Source organism: Pan troglodytes, chromosome 19 (assembly GCF_028858775.2).
Source record: "Pan troglodytes isolate AG18354 chromosome 19, NHGRI_mPanTro3-v2.0_pri, whole genome shotgun sequence".
Classification (NCBI taxonomy): Eukaryota; Metazoa; Chordata; class Mammalia; order Primates; family Hominidae; genus Pan; species Pan troglodytes.
Genome location: NC_072417.2, coordinates 62,929,291 through 62,948,521, shown reverse-complemented (window position 1 = coordinate 62,948,521; position 19,231 = coordinate 62,929,291). Strand labels below are relative to the sequence as shown.

At 41.4% G+C, this 19,231-nt stretch overlaps 1 protein-coding gene across 4 annotated transcripts in view; it reads right to left on the bottom strand.

Moving 5' to 3' along the window:
• KAT7 (lysine acetyltransferase 7) overlaps window positions 1-19,231 on the bottom strand; it is a 40,525-nt gene that overhangs the window by 18,807 nt on the left and 2,487 nt on the right. For 2 of the 4 annotated variants that reach the window (XM_511869.5, XM_063799809.1), the window contains exons 2-6: window positions 18,289-18,436; window positions 13,402-13,578; window positions 11,761-12,000; window positions 4,862-4,944; window positions 1,102-1,191 (exon numbers count right to left, since the gene is read on the bottom strand). In XM_511869.5, coding sequence (XP_511869.3) covers window positions 1,102-1,191; window positions 4,862-4,944; window positions 11,761-12,000; window positions 13,402-13,578; window positions 18,289-18,436 — 738 coding nt within the window. The remainder of the gene's footprint in view (window positions 1-1,101; window positions 1,192-4,861; window positions 4,945-11,760; window positions 12,001-13,401; window positions 13,579-18,288; window positions 18,437-19,231) is intronic. The other 2 variants (XM_003315607.5, XM_063799810.1) reach the window with 1 other exon arrangement.

Genomic DNA, 19,231 nt, shown 5'->3' with positions numbered 1-19,231 from the left:
TCCAGCCGGGGCAAAAAGAGTGAAACTCTGTCTAAAAAATAAATTAATTAAATTAAATTAAATTAAACCTAAGATAGACAACGAAGAAAAGTGTAGTTACCACTTATGGAGTGCTTTTTACCTGCCAAGCACTGGGTATAGGTACTTTACATACATAATTTAGCTGACTCCCCTGCCAGGTAGGCATTATTCACCTCTTCTTATTAACAAAGAAATAGGTTAGTTGACCTGCCCGGGACAACATAGCTAGAGTTAAATAATCAGTATTCAAATTCACATCTGTTTGGCTCCAAAGTCAAACTTCTTCCTCATCACCATATATCTCTGCTATCCACCTATAATCTAACTGCAAAAACAGACACCTAAATGATGAACAAAATATAATACGTCACAAAGGCTAACATTTTGAGAGCACTACAATGGGAATACATAAGGAAGAAATTCCTTAACGGTGGGAGAGAATTTGGGAAAAATTCCTCCAACAGCTGAGAACTGCACGGGCCTTGAAAGAAAATACCATCTGTTCTTGGTACAGGTATAGCGTTCCAGGCAGGAAAACAGGAAGAGTGAAGACCAAAGGCATTTAGGGAAGAACAAGGAAGTAAGTGAACCAATGTGGCAGGAATGTTCAGAGAGGCAGGAGGAGGATTAGGACCAAGCCAGGATGCTCCCTATAAACCAAGGGAAGAGATAAGTAGAAGACAAATAACACAGTCAGCAAGTGTCAAATGCTGGGGAAAAGTCACCGGTGGCCTTGGAAAGGTGCTAGCAGAGTGGAGAGGTTTGAAAGCTACAATAGTCTTAAAGGATGCGAAGTGAGGAAATGAAGCAGCAAGTGTAATCTTTCAAATAAGAATTATCTACTACTACTACTGCTACTACTATTACTACTACTGTAGATAGCATGATTCCTTCATTCATGAGGTAGAAGTGTTTGTTTTATGAAAATTTACTGTTTGAAAAACAAACATGATTCTAAGTTTACATCTGGAAGACATACCACAGGAAATGAGGCATAGACACGCCTGAAGACAATTATAGAGGAGATCCAAGAACCGGACCTCAAACTATGAATGGCCAGTGCTTTAACAAGGCCCATACCTGGTGCCTGGTTGCATGCCTGTTGTTGTCATCTTGCCTGTGAGACAGCATCCTTTCTTCTATCTGCTTATCCCGGCTCTGTGCTCTCACCTGCAACCATCAACAACGTCAATAAATCCACCTGCTTCTAAGACTACGTTTACTTAAAGCATAAGAATACAATGATAATGCCTTGGATTTATGTTGTACTTTACTTTCAAATGGTCTTCACACTTATTGTCACAATCTCTACAAGAAAGAGATAAGGCAAGCTTCACATTCTGCCTTCTCAGCCAATAACAGGATCAGAGAAGTTGAAATGATCCAGCTAAATGATGGGATCACTAAGGTTTTAATCATGTCTGATGACTCTGAGCCTGGACTCTTCCCAAAGTACAATAAATAAATTAAAAAAGCATGAGGAAGTGCAAGAATAGAGTATGGAAGTACAAAGAAAACATTAGAAAACCTGGGTTTGGGCTGGGTGTGGTGCCTCACGCCTGTAATCCCAGCACTTTGGGAGGCTGAGGCGGGCAGATTAGCTAAGGTCAGGAGTTTGAGACCAGCCTGGCCAACACGGTGAAACCCCGTCTCTATTAAAAATACAAAAAATTAGCCAGGCATGGTGGCAGGCGCCTGTGATCCCCGCTACTCGGGAGGCTGAGGCAGGAGAACTGCTTGAACCCGGGAGGTAGAAGTTGCAGTGAGCCGAGATCGTACCACTGCACTCCAGCCTGGACAACAGAGCGAGACTCTGTCTTAAAAAAAAAAAAAAAAAAAAAAAAAAAAACAAAGAAAGAAAACCTGGGCTTGGCCACATGCAGTGCCTTACATCTGTAATCCCAGCACTTTGGAAAGCCAAGGTGGGCAGATCACTTGAGGCCAGGAGTTCAAGACCAGCCTGGGCAACATGGTGAAACCTCGTCTTTACTAAAAATACAAAAACTAGCCAGGCGTGGTGGCGCACACCTGTAATCCCAGCTACTTGAGGCTGAGGCATGAGAATTGCTTGAATCTAGGAGGCTGAGATTGCAGTGAGCTGAGATTGCACCAATGCACTCCAGCCTGGGTGACAGAGCCAGACTGTCTCAAAACAAAAAAAAAAGAAAACCTGGGTTCAAGTCTCCAGGGAAACTTAATTCTGTAGTTACATGACCTCAGACAAATCACATCAGCTCTCAACAGTTTCTGTTTCATAATCTGGGAATTGGGAACTGATATCCAACTGCTTATTCCACTTCACCACTAAAACTCAGAATGGTCAAAACAGAACGACTGGCATTTCTCCACAAATCTGCTCTACCCCAAATCTTCCCGGTATTAATAAATGGCAATACTGTCTAAATAGCTGATCCAGTCAACAACTTGAATGTTATCCTAGATTCTTCTCTTTTCTCACACCTCACATCAAATCAATCAGCAAGCCTAACGGGTTGCTCCCCTCTAAAACGTATCCTGAATCCAACCTAGTCTTAGAATTGCTGCCGATACAAAGCTAGTCCAGTCCACCAACTACTGCCTGAACTTCCATGCAGTCTCCCAAGCACCCTATACCCTGCATCAACTCTTGCCCCCACACTCCATTCTCCACGTTAACAAGTCTTCAGTTTTCAAAAGCGTGCCTGAAATCCTGTCATGCCTTTGTTAAAGCCCCCCAAATGCTTCTCATTCTATCAGAACAAAAATATACTCCTGTGCCAAGGTCCACAAGGTCCTTTATGATCTGGATCCAGCCATACACGGCCTACTTTCATTCAGCCTCTCAAACCCATCAGTTTAGCCGCGCCTCATGGCCTCTGCACTTGCTGTTGCTTCTACTTAAGATATCTTTTCTTCTAGATCTTTACACAACTGCTTCTTTGCCATCATCCACGTCCCAGATCAAATGCCATCTCCTCAGGAATGTCTTCCAGGACCATCCTGGGAAAAGCAGTGCTATCCCTACCCTCACCCCCGAAACAGACTCTCTCTATATCATTCGTCTTTTTTTCCTCACAATATTTATCACTGCACAAAATTATTTACTTATTAATTTGAAGGTTTATGTTGCCTCCCCCTGTGAGAACATGAGCTCCTTAAATGCAGTCTTTTATTCACTGAATCCTCAGATACCTGTATTTGGCACATGCAGCTACAGAAATATATGACTGCATACAAATGTAACATCACTGATCGCAAGGGTGTCCTGGGAAACTCAAGAGCAATCATGTATATGCAGGTTCTTCAAAAACACTAGAGCTGTTAATAAATGTGGGGAATTTGTCTAATCTTTCCACTTAGGGTTCTAAATGTAATAAAAATATATCATCTCAGAAATTCTCCTGATCCTCCATGCACATGTTCCAGCAGTAAAGATGGATTATTCTGCGCCTAATGCCCCTTGCAAAGAAGAGAGAACAAAGAGGATAAATTCAAGATAGAAATGTTTTCCTTTGGTCAGAATTTTCTTCACCAAACTGAAATTTTTCTTTTTCTAAAATAAACTGCTTAACGTTACATGGTCATATTGCTACAAACTAACAATTTCAAAAGCAAAAGACATCTCAGGAAGATTTTTATGTAAAACCATCCATAGTATCAGATCATTATATTTAGAGACAAGTGGTAGAGAACAACTCTCAAAAAGCAGGGATCGCAGTTATTTTCTGAGAAAGAAGTACCTGAAGCCTTTCCTGCTTCTGACATAGATGTGGGCACAGCTTTTTCTGTTTTGATTTAGTCCCAGAATAATGGGAGGACAATGGGAAGATCTACAACTCACTTTTACACAGAGCAGAAGGAATTGCCACTTATAAAATGATTTGGAATGAAGAAAAATAAGAGTAGGGTCATTGACCTTAAAATCCATATAAGCACGGAAAGTACACTACTTTGCTGAAAGACTAACCACACAAAAGAAACTTTCACCCCTGCGGTCTACCTGTAAATAAGAGAACAAATTCTGAATCAAGGAAAATTAATGTTAGCTAGGGAATCTAATTTTCCTCACAATGAAATTGGCTCAGACAGGAATAAACCTGTGACCCTGGTGTCACTAGCAAAGTAACAACAAAAACAACAATAATACTTTGGTCTAACCAGCTTAGATAACCTGTCCAATACTACTCAAGCAATCCATTTAATTAATAACATTTTCCACTCTTGCTTCCCCATAATTAGATCTTCGGTTCCATCCTTGGGAACAGCAACCCACACAAGAACGCACAAATGGGATCTGAGCTTCTACTTAAATACATTATCTCAAAATCCCAAAGGTTATTTAGGAGCTATGTTTCAAGAATTTAAAAGATGAATTAGCCAAGAGTAGGTATGACTGAGAGTAACAAAAAGTATTTCACAGAAATGGACAGAAAAAGGAACAAGAATTATGAAAGGTTTTTAAAAGCAAAATGACTTCATAGATTTATAAGAAGAGAACCGAATGCATAAATATTAAGATCACATATTTATGCAAGTTATTCCTTAGTGGAATAAGTCCCTAGCAGTCTTCGAAGCCAATTTTCAATAGAAAATATCAATGCACTAGTGGCTGATGTTCCAAATGTTTCATAATCTCCTTGTTAATTTCTCTCAAAGCACTCATTACATATTACAATTCTTTAGTCTGTTTAACTAGTTTTTTCTAAAAAAGCACATTGTTTTTTATGTCTCCTCCACTACAATGTTAAGAACAAGGACCCTACCCATCTTGTTGGCCACTGTATCCCCAGTGTTTAGCAAAGTGCCTGGCAAACGGTAAGCACTCAATAAGCATGTGTTGAATAAATGAGAGCACAATTACCTTGCATTCGTCAGCTGAGAGGTTATGATAGAGTGGGCATCCTGAGATGGAGAAATGTCTCTCATGTTTTCCTGTAAGGTGTCCTGTTAAAGGAGGGAAAACTTAATCTCAAGAAAGAAGACAAGCTTAGAAAGTAGTATGTTTCTCTAAGACAAACCTGTTTTTTTGCTACATCATTTTTATCAAATATATGTCTGATCAGACTGAATCCACCAAACATAAGGCTGGTAGGGCTATAACTTGCACTCATTCTTTTCTTCCACAGGATGGATCTGGCAGTCTTTGAACATGCTTATGTATGATCAATATAAACTATAATTCTTTCTGCTCTTAGACTTCTCAAATCTCAAAATGTCACGAAGTCAACATTTGTAATTAAAGCCCAAGACTATGAACAGGAACACTTTCTTTTGGTGGAATGTAACTCTCCTATACTAAATTAATCAGGTTATATGTAGAATAAGTGTACTTTTCTTTCTACTGTGCAATGTTATCCAACCTGAATTTAACCCCTTTCAATACTCAAATTTATGAAAAATGGAGAAGCGGCCTTTTCTATCATATAAGTAAACATACTTACATAACTTTAAACCAGATTAAATACTTATTTTTTGGAGGGAGAACTGAGTTTTGCTTAAAGATTTAGGTTTCTTCTATAATCAGATTTTTTTACTTTAAAAAAATTTTTTATGTCACCTAGGCTGGAATGCAGTGGTGCAACCATGGCTCAAAGCAGCCTTGAACTCCTGGGCTCAAGTGATCCTCCCACTTCAGCCTCCCAAGTAGCTGGGACTACAGGCTCACAACATCACGCTGGGCCCATTTTAAAATTTTTTGTAGAAACGGGTCTCAGTGTTGCCCAGGCTGGTCTTGAACTCCTGGACTCAAGCAATCTTCCCGCCTCCGCCTCCCAAAGTGCTAGGATTACAGGCATGAGCCACGCCTGAAACAGGCAGTAACACAAGGCCTTCTGAAGACGGAAAAATGTTAGGAATAACAAAACACGAAAGCTTGTTTTATTTAAATGGGTATCTCTTCATTCATGTATTTTTCTTTTTTTTTTTTTTTTTTGAGACGGAGTCTCGCTCTGTTGCCCAGACTGGAGTGCAGTGATGCGATCTCGGCTCACTGCAAGCTCCGCCTCCTGGGTTCACGCCATTCTCCCGCCTCAGCCTCCCGAGTAGCTGGGACTACAGGCGCCTGCCGCCACGCCCGGCTAATTTTTTGTATTTTTAGTAGAGATGGGGTTTCACCATGTTAGCCAGGATGGTCTCGATCTCCTGACCTCGTGATCTGCCCACCTCAGCCTCCCAAAGTGCTGGGATTACAGGCGTGAGCCACCGTGCCCGGCCCATTCATCTATTTTTCATTTGGTTTTTTTGAAAACACACAGGGAATTGAACATTATTTCCTTTCTATATATTTCTCTTCAACCAAAAGGTTTATAAAACACCTAAGATTGAAAGGGGTCATAGGACAATGCTAATGAGATAAAAAGTTAGCTAACCTGAATAGCAAGTCTACAAAAATCTTCATCTTTCATTAAAAAAAAAAAAAAAAAGACATTTAATTTGGGGTAAAGAAGAAAGTGGAGTTTAAAGATTACACAACATAATTTATAGAATAAACTTTAAAAGGAAAAAACAGTCCAAGTACTGGTGAATGGGTGATTTTAGGACATTCAGGCCATCATTTCTCCAGGACTGTATTATTAAAAATGCAATTTTAGGCCAGGCGCAGTGGCTCACACTTGTAATCACAGCACTTTGGGAAGGCGAGGCAGGCGGATCACGAGGTCAGGAGATCGAGACCATTCTGGCTAACACGGTGAAACCCCGTCTCTACTAAAAATACAAAAAATTAGCCGGGCGTGGTGGCAGGTGCCTGTAGTCCCAGCTACTCGGGAGGCTGAGGCAGGAGAATGGTGTGAACCTGGGAGGCGGAGCTTGCGGTGAGCCGAGATTGCACCACTGCACTCCTGCCTGGGTGACAAAGCGAGACTCCATCACAAAAAAATAAAATAAAACAAATAAATTTTAAAAATGCAATTTTAGGGCCAGGCACGGTGGCTCACACCTGTAATCCCAGCACTTTGGGAGGCCGAGGCAGGTAGATCACCTGAGGTCAGCCTGGCCAACATGGTGAGACTCCATCTCTACTTAAAAATATATAAAAATCAGACCAGCATGGTGATGCATGCCTGTAATCCCAGCTACTCAGGAGGCTGAGGCAGGCAAATCGCTTGAACCTGGGAGGCAGAGGCTATAGTGAGCCAAAATCACATCATTGCACTCCAGCCTGGGCAACAGAGCAAGATTCCGTCTCAGAAAAAAAAAAAATGCAATTTTAGAGGTCCGCAAAATTATCTTGAACACGAAAAACCATCCTCATTGATCAAATACCATACATACAATGTAGCATCAGCTGGGCTCAGTGGCTCACACCTGTAATCCCAGCACTTTGGGAGGCCAACACAGGAGGACTATGTGATTCCAAGAGCTTGAGGCCAGCCTGGGTGACATACATAGCGAGACTCCATTTCTACAAAAAGAAAAATAATTAGCCAGGCACGGTAGTCCATGCCCGTAGTCCTGGCTACTCAGAAGGCTGAGGTGGCAGGATCACTTAAGCCCAGGAAGTCAAGGCTGCAGTGAGTCATGGTCACACCACCATACTCCAGCCTAGGTGACAGAGAGACCCTGTCTCAAAAAAAGTAATGTCACTAATACTGCAAGACTTGCTTTTCAGATACTATGTATCCATACGTCTTTTTTTTTTTTTTGAGATGGAGTTTCACTCTTGTTGCCCAGGCTGGAGTGCAATGGCCAATCTCAGCTCACTGCAACCACCACCTCCCAAGGTTCAAGCAATTCTCCTGCCTCAGCCTCCCCAGTAGCTGGGATTACAAGCGCCGCCACCACGCCTGGCTAATTTTGTATTTTTAATAGAGATGGGGTTTCACCATGTTGGCCAGGCTGGTCTCGAATTCCTGACCTCAGGTGATCTGCCCACCTCGGCCTCCCAAAGTACTGGGATTACATGCATGAGCCACCGCACCCAGGCATATCCATACTTCTTAGTAATTTATTCAGGGCATGTTTTCTTTTATATGTTAAATAAAACCAATCTATTATCTACAGTAAAAAAGGAACAGCTGATCTATTGACCTAAAAATTCCACTGCTCTGAATTTATCCTACAGATTTGCTAGAAAGACACCAAAATATGTACATACAAGGCTACCCATTACAATATTGTTCAAAAAAGCTAAAAATGAGAAACAATCTAAATGTCAATGAGACAATTTAAATAATTTATAAACTATCAATATAATGAAATTCTCTGCATCTTTTAAAAAGACAAGCCTCTAAATACAAATATCCAAGATGTACAACGAACAAATGTATCCTATTTTCCGTTTTATGAATAATCACAAAAAGGAAATATGTGTACATATACGTGTGCTTATATATGTAGAAAAACTTCTTGGAAGCATTCATAGAAAACTGCAAACAGAAGTTTTGTATCTGTGGCACAGTTCTGCGGGTATGAGTGAAGGGCAATTTTTACTTAATGCACTTCAAACTTTCCTATAGAGTTTTAATTTTTCACAAGTACATAAAACTCTTAAGGAATAGACTAGGGTCAAGAATATTTTGGGGCCTGGTGCAGTGGCTCACGCCTGTAATCCCAACACTTTGGGAGGCTGAGGTGGGAGGGTCACTTGAGCCCAGGAGTTCAAGACCAGCCTGGGCAACATGGTGAAACCCTGTCTCTACAATAAATACAAATATTAGCTGAGCATGGTGGCATGTGCCTGTAGTCCCAGCTACTTGGGAGGCTGAGGTTGGAGGATCAATTAAGCCTGGGAGGCGGAGGTTGCAGTGAGCTGAGATTGCACCACTGCACTCCAGCCTAGGTGACAGAGTGAGACTCTGCCTCAAAAAAAAAGGATACTTTGGAAGCTCAGGTTCATATTTTTCAAAGTTCCAATACATTAAAACCAAAGTCAAAGTAAACTTTTTCACTTGAGCCCAAGAGTTTGAGACCAGCCTAGCCAACATGGCAAAGCCCTGTCTCTACTAAAAAATACAAAAATTAGCCAGGCGTGGTGGCACATGCCTGTAATCCCCAGCTACTCAGGCGGCTGACGCACGAGAATCACTTGAGCCCGGGAGGCGGAAGTTGCAGTGAGTGACCACGCCACTGTACTCCAGCCTGGTAATTATAGAGTGAGACTCTGTCTCCAAAATAAATAAATAAACAAATACAAGTAAACTTTCCTCTAATACAACATATTTTTTATTTACCCTATGGTCTACCCCATTAAGAGGTTAACTCCTGGGCAAAAATAACACAATCAGGCCCCATTCTGACGTATCTCCTCCTCTCCGTTCTGGTCATTCTGCCCCAGGTATATTGGCCTCTAAGTGTTCCTCAAACTGGTTAACTATTCTCTTGCCCAGAGCACTTGCTGTTCTCCTTACCCATAATGCTTATTCTCAAATATTCCAACAGCAAGTCTCCGCTCAAATGTGACCATATCACAGCAGCTTTTCCTAGCCAACTACATATATATGTCACATATACATACACATATGTATGTATATACACACACAATATCCTACCCTCAGTACTCCCAGTTTCATTTTCCTTCACAGCATTTATCTCCAGTTGATATATTACACGTCTATCTATTTGCCTTTCTCAGCTAGACTATAAGCTCCATGAGGGCAGAGACTTTGACTTGTTCATAGCTACATCCTCATAACTTAAAACAGTATCTGGCACATGACCAATATTCAGTAAATATTTGCTGCATGAATGACCAAATATAGTACATAAAATTAACAATTTAGCAATGCATGGTTAGTAACAAGCAGAAGCAGAGGAAAATTCCTTTTCTTGATGCATGGCAAGCAGATCCCCTTAAACTCTTAAAGCACATTAGCCATCTTATCATCTACTAGTGTAATATATTGTCTTTCTTAGTTTTTCTCATTATTTATTCCAAGGAAATCAATGCAGGCCTGAAACAATTATCTTCGAGTGACAACTGGTATGGAGTTCAAGACAACTTTGCTGTATTTATTCCGATGGTTTGAAATTATGGGAGAAACTGCTATAAGACCAGGAAATGGCCAGGCGCGGTGGCTCATGCCTGTAATCCCAGCACTTTGGGAGGCCAAGGCGGGCGGATCACGAGGTCAGGAGATTGAGACCATCCTGGCTAACACGGTGAATCCCCATCTCTACTAAAAATATAAAAAATTAGCCGGGCATGGTGGCAGGCGCCTGTAGTCCCAGCTACTCGAGAGGCTGAGGCAGGAGAATGGTGTGAACCCGGGAGGCGGAGCTTGCAGTGAGCCGAGATCACGCCACTGCACTCCAGCCTGGGGGACAGAGCGAGACTCAGTCTCAAAAAAAAAAAAAAAAAGCCAGGAAACAATCCAAATTAATTAAACACTACAGAAAACCACTGGGCATGGTGGCTCACGCTTGTAGTCCCAGCTACTCAGCAGGCTGAGTGGGGAGGATTGCTTGAGCCCAGGAGTTGAAGACCAACCTGAACAACACAGCAAAAACCTCATTACTAAAAAATAAGGAAAAAAAAAAAAAAAAAAAAAGCCAAGCTTGAAAGCCACGTGCCTGTAGTCCCAGCTACTTGGGAGGCTGAGATGGGAGGATCACTTAAGCCTAGGAGTTAAGGCTGCAGTGAGCTATGATCATGCCACTGCACCTCTGCCTGGGCAATAAAGTGAGACCCCTGTCTCTCTATAAAAACAAACAAAAGGCTCATGCCTGTAATCCCAGCATTCTGGGAGGCCAAGGCGTGCAGATCATGAGGTCAGGAGTTCGAGACCAGCCTGACCAACATGGCGAAACCCCATCTCTACTAAAAATACAAAAGTTAGGTGTGGTTGTGGGCATCTGTAATCCCAACTACTCAGGAGGTTGAAGCAGGAGAATCACTTGAACCTGGGAGGCGGAGGTTGCAGTGAGCCGAGATCACACCACTGCACTCCAGCCTGGGCAACAGAGCAAGACTCCATCTCAAAAACAAACAAACAAACAAACAAAACACACTACAGGAAGTGTACTGTTGGCCTGCCAAGCAGCAATTTACTCTGTTCTATGGTTTTTCAAACTTGATAGCCACATGCAAAGGGTGAATTTGAGAAGTAGACCCAGTAGTGAAAGGCCCCTTACCTCCCAATCAGCATCTTCCAACTCTAGACAAAACCTTAAGCCCAATATTTGCACCTCAGCTCACTGAAGGTGCACAAATAAGGTTCAAACCACAAGAATCTCTAAAGTAATTCACTAAGGGGTAAAACTCATAAGAAAATAATAAGATACTTATTTATCACAGAAGAAATATTTTATCTTGTTTATGCTTACTAAGTACACAAAGCAAGGGACCTAAAGCTACTAAAGTTACAGAAGGCCAGGGTCTCATGTGTACTCCTAATTTCACAGCCTCTTGACAGGAAATGTTTTTCTCATTTCCTTAACAGCTATGGCCGTGCAACCACTATTCTGCACTACCTTATCCTTAACTAGTCCTCACTGAGTACGAGCTATGTGCCATGCAGTAAGATATCTGCAGATAGTCTTTTTTGCTTTTGCTAGGAAAATGAGGGAATTTTTCACTGGGAAAAGCTCTAGATAAACTGAATGGCTCATCATAGTTAATTTCCTTACAACCAGATCTATTATTATGGACCATTGGCCAAGATGATAAATGCTTTTATTCAAGTGAGCAACTCATTATCACTCAGCACATGACCACTGAAGAGCCTAAGAAGCTAAATCCCAACAGAACACAAAACATTTCTGGATGATCCTGGGAGAGAGAACCACAGAACAAAGGATGTCATGAAGCTAGGGCACACTGACCTAGAGAGTTACAGCCTGGTGTAGGACACTTCATATTGAAGTTGTAGCTTTCATGGAAGCGACGGCGCTTGGGGCGATGAGAGAGATCACTGCCTGAGTCCTTCAGGGACATGTCCTTGGCAATGCTCTCGTCGTGAGACACATTGGGGCTGGAGATGTCTATGTCAGACTCAGAAGAAGGTGCATTTCCAGTTGGAGTTCGAGGCGGTGACTCATCATGATCAGCTGTATTTTTAGTTTCTAAAGCAAAAGCAATTGGTAGAAGTTATGAGTGGAGTTCATTTATTTAGAAGTTTACTATTCAGAAGAGTTTATGGGCTTCCCAGATTCTTTTTCTATGATTTAACCAGTAACTTTCAGCTATTCATCTGCTAGACGGCTAAATGGAAAATGAAGAGGCACTTCTACACCATCCATTTTGTGCAACTTTAAATTCTGATTAAAATTAAATTTGTACTTCATCTATTACACCTATCTGTAAATGAGTTGCTAATCATGGATAATCAAAACTAGATGGAAATACGTTTTTAAAACATTACTATCCCACTTCCCTTCCAGGAGATACACAGGACAGAAGATAAGTGACAGTGATTATCTTTCTGGATGACACTGAACAGGCTTGGTGTAAGATGTGAATGGACTTAGAGTCTTGAGTGAGCCTGTTTGTAGTCTAACAATTCAATCTTGAAATTCCAGACTCTAAATCAGGAATTGCAAACCAAATGCCTACAGGGGCTCAGCAAGGCCAAATAGACAGCTCATTGTCCATCTAAAGGGGACAACTACTATTCAACTCCAGCCAATTATTACTATGGGTGATTGGCCACCCAGTGTTCCCAGATCTTTTCATTGTTTAAAATAAACTATTAATCCAGGTTTTTATATGAAATCATTGTGTTTTCAAATACTAGCAACAAATTTAAAAAATTTTAAACACTGTGCAAGCAAACCAACCAACCATGCGGACAGCTAGAAGTAGTTCAGTCTGTGACCTCTGCATTAAGAAATTTGGAGATAAATGGACTGAGAAGTATGGCTATAAGAAAAGTCTGCTTCAAGCCCTTTTCAAATGTGGTTAAGAAGGGCCCAGTCTCTTTTTCCTATTACAGGTATGATTTAATATACTCCAGCTACTCTGGACCTTGAGAATATTCTGATATCAAACTGTCCTCAGCAATGTATAAGAAAGGAGGCTGGGCGTGGTGGCTCATACCTGTAATCCCAGCACTTTGGGAGGCTGAGGCGGGTGGATCACGAGGTCAGGAGATCGAGACCATCCTGACTAACACAGTGAAACCCCGTCTCTACTAAAAATACAAAAAATTAGCCTGGCGTGGTGGCAGGCGCCTGTAGTCCCAGCTACTCAGGAGGCTGAGGCACGAGAATGGCGTGAACCCGGGAGGCAGAGCTTGCAGTGAGCCAAGATTGCACCACTGCACTCCAGCCTGGGCAACAGAGCGAGACTCCGTCTCAAAAAAAAAAAAAAAAAAAAAAAAAAAAAGACATAAGAAAGGAAGCAAGCAAACAGCATTCATCTAGCTGAAGTATTAGGCATCTACCTGCAGTGGCCCCAAGCCCTCCTTAAAAAGAATTTCACCCAGATGCTCTGTAATAGGTCTAAGTCATACCATACCCACTCACCTCTATCTGAAAAATCAACCACTTGCTCAGTTTCTGAACCAGATGAACGAGTCTGCCGAAGAGGGTATTTTTTCGGTGTCACTGGGGTAGGCTGCTGCTGACTACGGGTCACTCTTCTGGTAGAGTAAGCAGGCTCCTCAGTGCCAAAAGACTGCAGATTTCGAACAGGACTGGAATCTGATCCCAATTTTAAAAGAAAATAAAGAAAAAAGATGGAAATCTGTTTTACTTCCTATCCATATAATTTATCAGAATATCGCTCCTCCTCCTCTTCATATTTCACAAAATCCAACAAATCCTTAAAATATCTATTTAATTAAATAAAATATAAGCAAAAGAGCCTAACTCAGGTATACAGATGTAATGTAGTACAGCATTAATAAGTTTAGGTTCTGGAATTAGGACTGAACTTGATTCAACTCCTCTCCAGCATACCAACTAGCTGTGGCATCTTGGGCAAGTTATTTTCTCCAAGCCTGTTTCCTGACCTATTGAAAAGGAAAATACTAGTAGCACATTCCTCATAACACTGTGGTGAGGAATAGGTGAGATAATGCATGTGAAGCACTTAACATGATCCGTGGTACAGAGTGCTTTATAAATATTAACTGCATCCTCTCATTCTTCCCTTTTTCTAACCCACCATAAAACAGATATTCTATTACCAAAGATATAACAACAAACAAAACGATTTCCTTTCTTAAGGGGCCGATTTTTTTTTCTTTCTTATTACCCTCTCTGGCACTATCATAATAGATTCATAAAGGTAAAGCAGGAATGCAGCATTTTAAGTTTTTTGGATAGAAAAACCTATTCTGAGGCACTCAGCAGCCCTTTTATATCTCCAACCTGAGGACAAAGGAAATGAAGGAAATTCAAAGCTGAAATTAAAGCATTTTTTAAAAATATATGTAGATATGTTTTAGTTTTTTGTGTTTTTTTTTTATAAAGAGACATGTTTAATCATAGCTTGCTCTTCACAGAGATGACTACAGAGACTTTTAATCTATAATCCAGGAGTATATAACCATGCAGTACAGACCAATTAGCCAAATGTAAAATAGACTAGATTCTTACCACAACTACCCTATAAACATTGCAACTATTCTTTGCAAAAGGACCCTACATCTTATGTGAAAACACCTAGTGTAGGGGAACCAGAAACCTAGCTATGTGGCAAAAAGTAAAAACCAAAGGAAAAAATAACAATTCCGTGGTTAATTGGTGAAAGCAGGAAATTTGTGCCCTTTACTGTGCTGCTGCTTTGGTCTTCTTACTTTTGTTCTTTTTGTCCCTTTTCTTCAGCCCATCCATGTTAGCACTCAGTAGGTTTGAATAAGCCATCTGAAACTTATTCACTTGCTTGGAGCTCACCACAGTGCTGACCTTCTTTTTCCCATCGATAGCTCTTAACAGACACTTGTCTGAGGGCTCAAAGCCCTCCACAGAACCTTTCTTTGGAACGGGTTTGGTTCCACCACCATACTTCTTCAAGGTGATATAGATGCTGCCCGATGTCCAGCACTTCTGGAAAAGTCTGGTCAGCTCCGTCAGGAACTGCTCACTCTCCAACAACACCATCGTGGTGATGCTGGCTCAATTCCCTCCGTGTAAGCCCCTAGCAGTCTTAGTTTTGTTTTAATTGACATATAAGTGTACATATTTATAGAGTATACTGTGATGTTCTGATAGACGTATACATTGTGTAATGATGAAATCAAAATAATTAGCATATCCATATCTCAAACACTTGTCATTTCTTTGTGGTGAGAACATTCAAAATCCTCTCTAAAGTATATTTTATTTTAATTAATTTTTTTTCAGAGGGCGGGATGCACAGGCCAGGGCGCGGTGTCAGCCTAACTCTCTCATGGCTGCACCCCCCAACATATATTTAAAAAAAAAAAAAATCTGAAGAAATCTTATAGATTCTCTAAAGAAGAAAACTGAAAATTTCCAAACTTTCGGGTGAGAAAAGTTAGCACAGAGCAAGGTTATCCATTTGTACATCTCCAAGGGGCCTCCTTTCACAATATGATCTACATTGTGCTCTAGGGAGGACCACCTTACATTGCTGACATTGTAAATGGTACCCCTGGAGTTGTGCAACTCTGTGGTCATGAGGTATGATAACTAGAAAGAGACTCAGCGCTTATGCATTTCCTAGCTGTTTTGAATATTTAGTTTTCAGGTGTCTAGGGCATGGTCAATTATACTTTCTACAAACATTATGTCTTTTCCTTAGCATATGCTGTTCCATCTGCCGAGAATAACATATTCCCATCTTTCAACTTGTAAATTCCTATCAGAGCCTTTAAGACATCTCAGTGTGCAGCTGGGCACGGCGGCTCAGGCCTGTAATCCCAGCACTTTGGGAGGCCGAGGCGGGCAGATCACTTGAGATCAGGAGTTTAAGACAAGCCTGGACAACACGGTGAAACCCTGTCTCTACTAAAAATACAAAAAATAGCCAGGTATGGTGGTGCTCGCCTGTAATCCCAGCTACTTGGGAGGCTGGGGCAGGAGAATTCCTGGAACCCAGGAGGCGGAAGCTGCAGTGAACCAAGATCATGCCACTGCACTCCAGCCTGGGCGACAGAGCGAGATTCTGTCTCAACAACAACAAAAAAGACTTCATCATTGTGGGAGTGCTGCCCTAAGTTGGCTGTCCCACCTCTGGGCTTATGTAGTACTCTATGCAAACCCCTCTCACAGCCCTTGCCATAATGTATTCCCATGATCAATTTTCATATCTGTATCTTGCACTGAACTGTAAGATCCTTGAGGACAGGAACTATGATTTTTCTATCATGGTTCCTAGTACATAACATACTGCTTGAGTTATAGTAGCTATTTATCCATAGTCTCATTGTGGTAAAAATTTAAAGCTTAAGAAATCAAGAGACAATAGCAATACTTTAGCTGAAATCCTAAATTCAAAAATAAAGTTAGGAACAGTTGTTAAAGAGGATATTCCCACTTTCTTGCTTGAAAAACTGATGGTTTTTCTCTCATTGTGCAACATACTCATATAAAAGTGACCAAAGCAGCAGGGCGAAGTGGCTCATGCCTATAATCCAAGCACTTTGGGAGGCCAAGGCAGGCAGACCATGAGGTCAAGAGATTGAGACTATCCTGGCCAACATGGTGAAACCCCATCTCTACTAAAAATACAAAAATTAGCTGGGCATGGTGGCGTGCACCTGTAGTCCCAGCTACTTGCAGGCTGAGACAGGAGAATTGCTTGAACCCAGAAGGCGGAAGTTGCAGTGAACCAAGATCATGCCACTGCACTCCGCCTGGCAACAGAGCTAGACTCCATCTCAAAAAAAAAAAAAAAAAAAAAAAAAAAATTAACCAAAGCAACACTGTTGAAGTGCTCAAAACATGTTAAAGTTTTTTTCCCTTCATCTATTATCACCTATTGATCATCGGCTTTCTGTATTAGCTGCAATCTTCTTTCCTCCTCAGGGAATACCAGAGCAGAGCCAGGAGGGTCAAGGGTACCCTCCAAATCTAACCCCAGATGCCTAAATGCACTAGAGATAGTTCAAACTACCTTCCAACCCCAAGATTCTCAATTCCTTATTACCAAAGCAAAATTCCATTATTTCCACACTGATATTTTGGTACAACTATTAATATCTATCAAGTGTTTATTGGATTACATTCCAGAGTTAAACATGGTTTTAGAAGTGGGCCTCTGCCAATAGTAAGTCCAAGAGACTACAGATGCTCCTTGACTTGTAATGGGGTTAAGTCTCAATAAAACTATCATAAGTTGAAAGTATTATAAGTTAAAAATGCATTTACAGGCTGAACATGGTGGCTCACATCTATAACCCCAGTACTTTGGGAGGCCAAGGTGGAAGGACTGCTTGAGTCCAGGAGTTTGAGACCAGCCTAGACAACATAATAAGACCTCATCTCTACAAAAAACAAAGAAAACTAGCTAGGCATGGTGGCGTGCACCTGTAGTCCCAGCTACTCAGGAGGCTGAGGTGGGAGGATCACTTGAGCCAAGGAGGTCAAGGCTGCAGTGAGCCAAGATCACACCACTGCACTCCAACCTGTGCAACAGAGCACAAGACCCTGTCTCCAGAAAATAAAAAAAACCGCTATACACCTAACCTACCGAGCATCATAGCTTAGCCTAGCCTACTTTAAATAGGCTCAAACCACTTACATTAGCCTACAACTGTGCACAATCATCTAACACAAAGCCTATTTTTAATAAAGTGTTGAATATTGCATATAATTTATTAAAGACAGTACACTGAAGAGTACTGGTTTACCCTCATGATCAAATGGCTGACTGGGAGTTACGGCTCACTGACTGGAGTTATGGCTCATTGCCACCACTCAGCAACACGAGAAAATATTTGGCCCACATATCACTGGCCCAGGAAAAGACCGAAATTCAAAATTCTAAAAGTTTCCACTGAATGCATATTGTTTTAGCACCACTGTAAAGTTAAAAAAAAAAAATTAAATCAAGCCACCATAAATCAGATACCATCTGGACTTCAAGTCCCTAAGCCTCAAACATTCAAACAGAAAGTGAAGGGATAACATTCCAATTTTACTGATGGAGACACTGCGATCTAAAAAAACAAACAAACAAATAAATGACTCAAGACATACGTGTGTCTCTATCCATTATACCATCCGCAGTTCCTTTGGGTCTACAGATTGGATAGTAGCCCCCCACAGAAGCATTGTTAAAGACCTGACAACTCTGCATTCACTCTACATTTTACCAATCATCTGGTGCACTGTCATCTACACCAAGCCAAGGGACCAGTTTCCACATTAACTAGGAAAATAATGTGATGGGCCGGTCAGCCAGATGTGAGGAGTGGTAAGGAAAAATGAAGGTTTTTTTACCTTGAGAACTCTGGCTTAGCCTGGCTGAGGAGCGGGTGACTCGAGCAGATCGTCGGGATGTGCCATCACTTTCTGAACTGTCTGTGTGCTCGAGATCTGTAGAAAAATCGGAATCTTCGGTTCCATCTGAACTACTGCCTGCATTCCTCTGTAATACCATAGATCCAGATATTAGCACAGAAGCATTTGGTCTGAGAGTTTGCATTAACATTGAAAATAAAACAAGCTGTGACACTGAAAACCCCAAGTTCAAACCTAAATAAGGATTCCACAAGCATTTCTCATCCTTCCACCCCCTCAGGCAACTTCACTTTATTTAGAACACTTAAATGGAACAACCTACAAATAGGGACTTTTGTTAAATAAATGAAGAGCTTCCGTTTCATTCGTTCTCGTTGCCCAGGCTGGAGTGCAAGGGCACAATCGTGGCTCACTGCAACCTCCGCCTCCCGGGTTCAAGTGATTCTCCTGCCTCAGCCTCCCGAGTAGCTGGGACTACAGGCGCCCGCCACCATGCCCAGCTAATTTTTGTATTTTTAGTAGAGACGGGGTTTCACTATGTTGGCCAGGCTGGTCTTGAACACCTGACCTCAGGTGATCCACCCGCCTTGGCCTCCCAAAGTGCTGGGATTACAGACGTGAGCCACCACACCCGGCCATGAAGAGAATTAATTCTTACTGTATTAGCACTAAGTATTAACCAAGACCATTTGGAGATCAATATCACAAAAAAAGGTCCACTGTAGTGAGAAAATTGTTGGTGCTGGACCTCATTTAACTTAGAGTAACTTTCGTTCAATGTCTCCATGAAAAGCTATCACATTTTTTAAAAGCCATACACTATCTCAAAATATCATGGACCACAACTCTAATCCCAAAAGAATTTAAGCAGAAAAAGATGAAAATTGTTAGTGCGTATGCCATCTATCCTTGACGTTTCTCC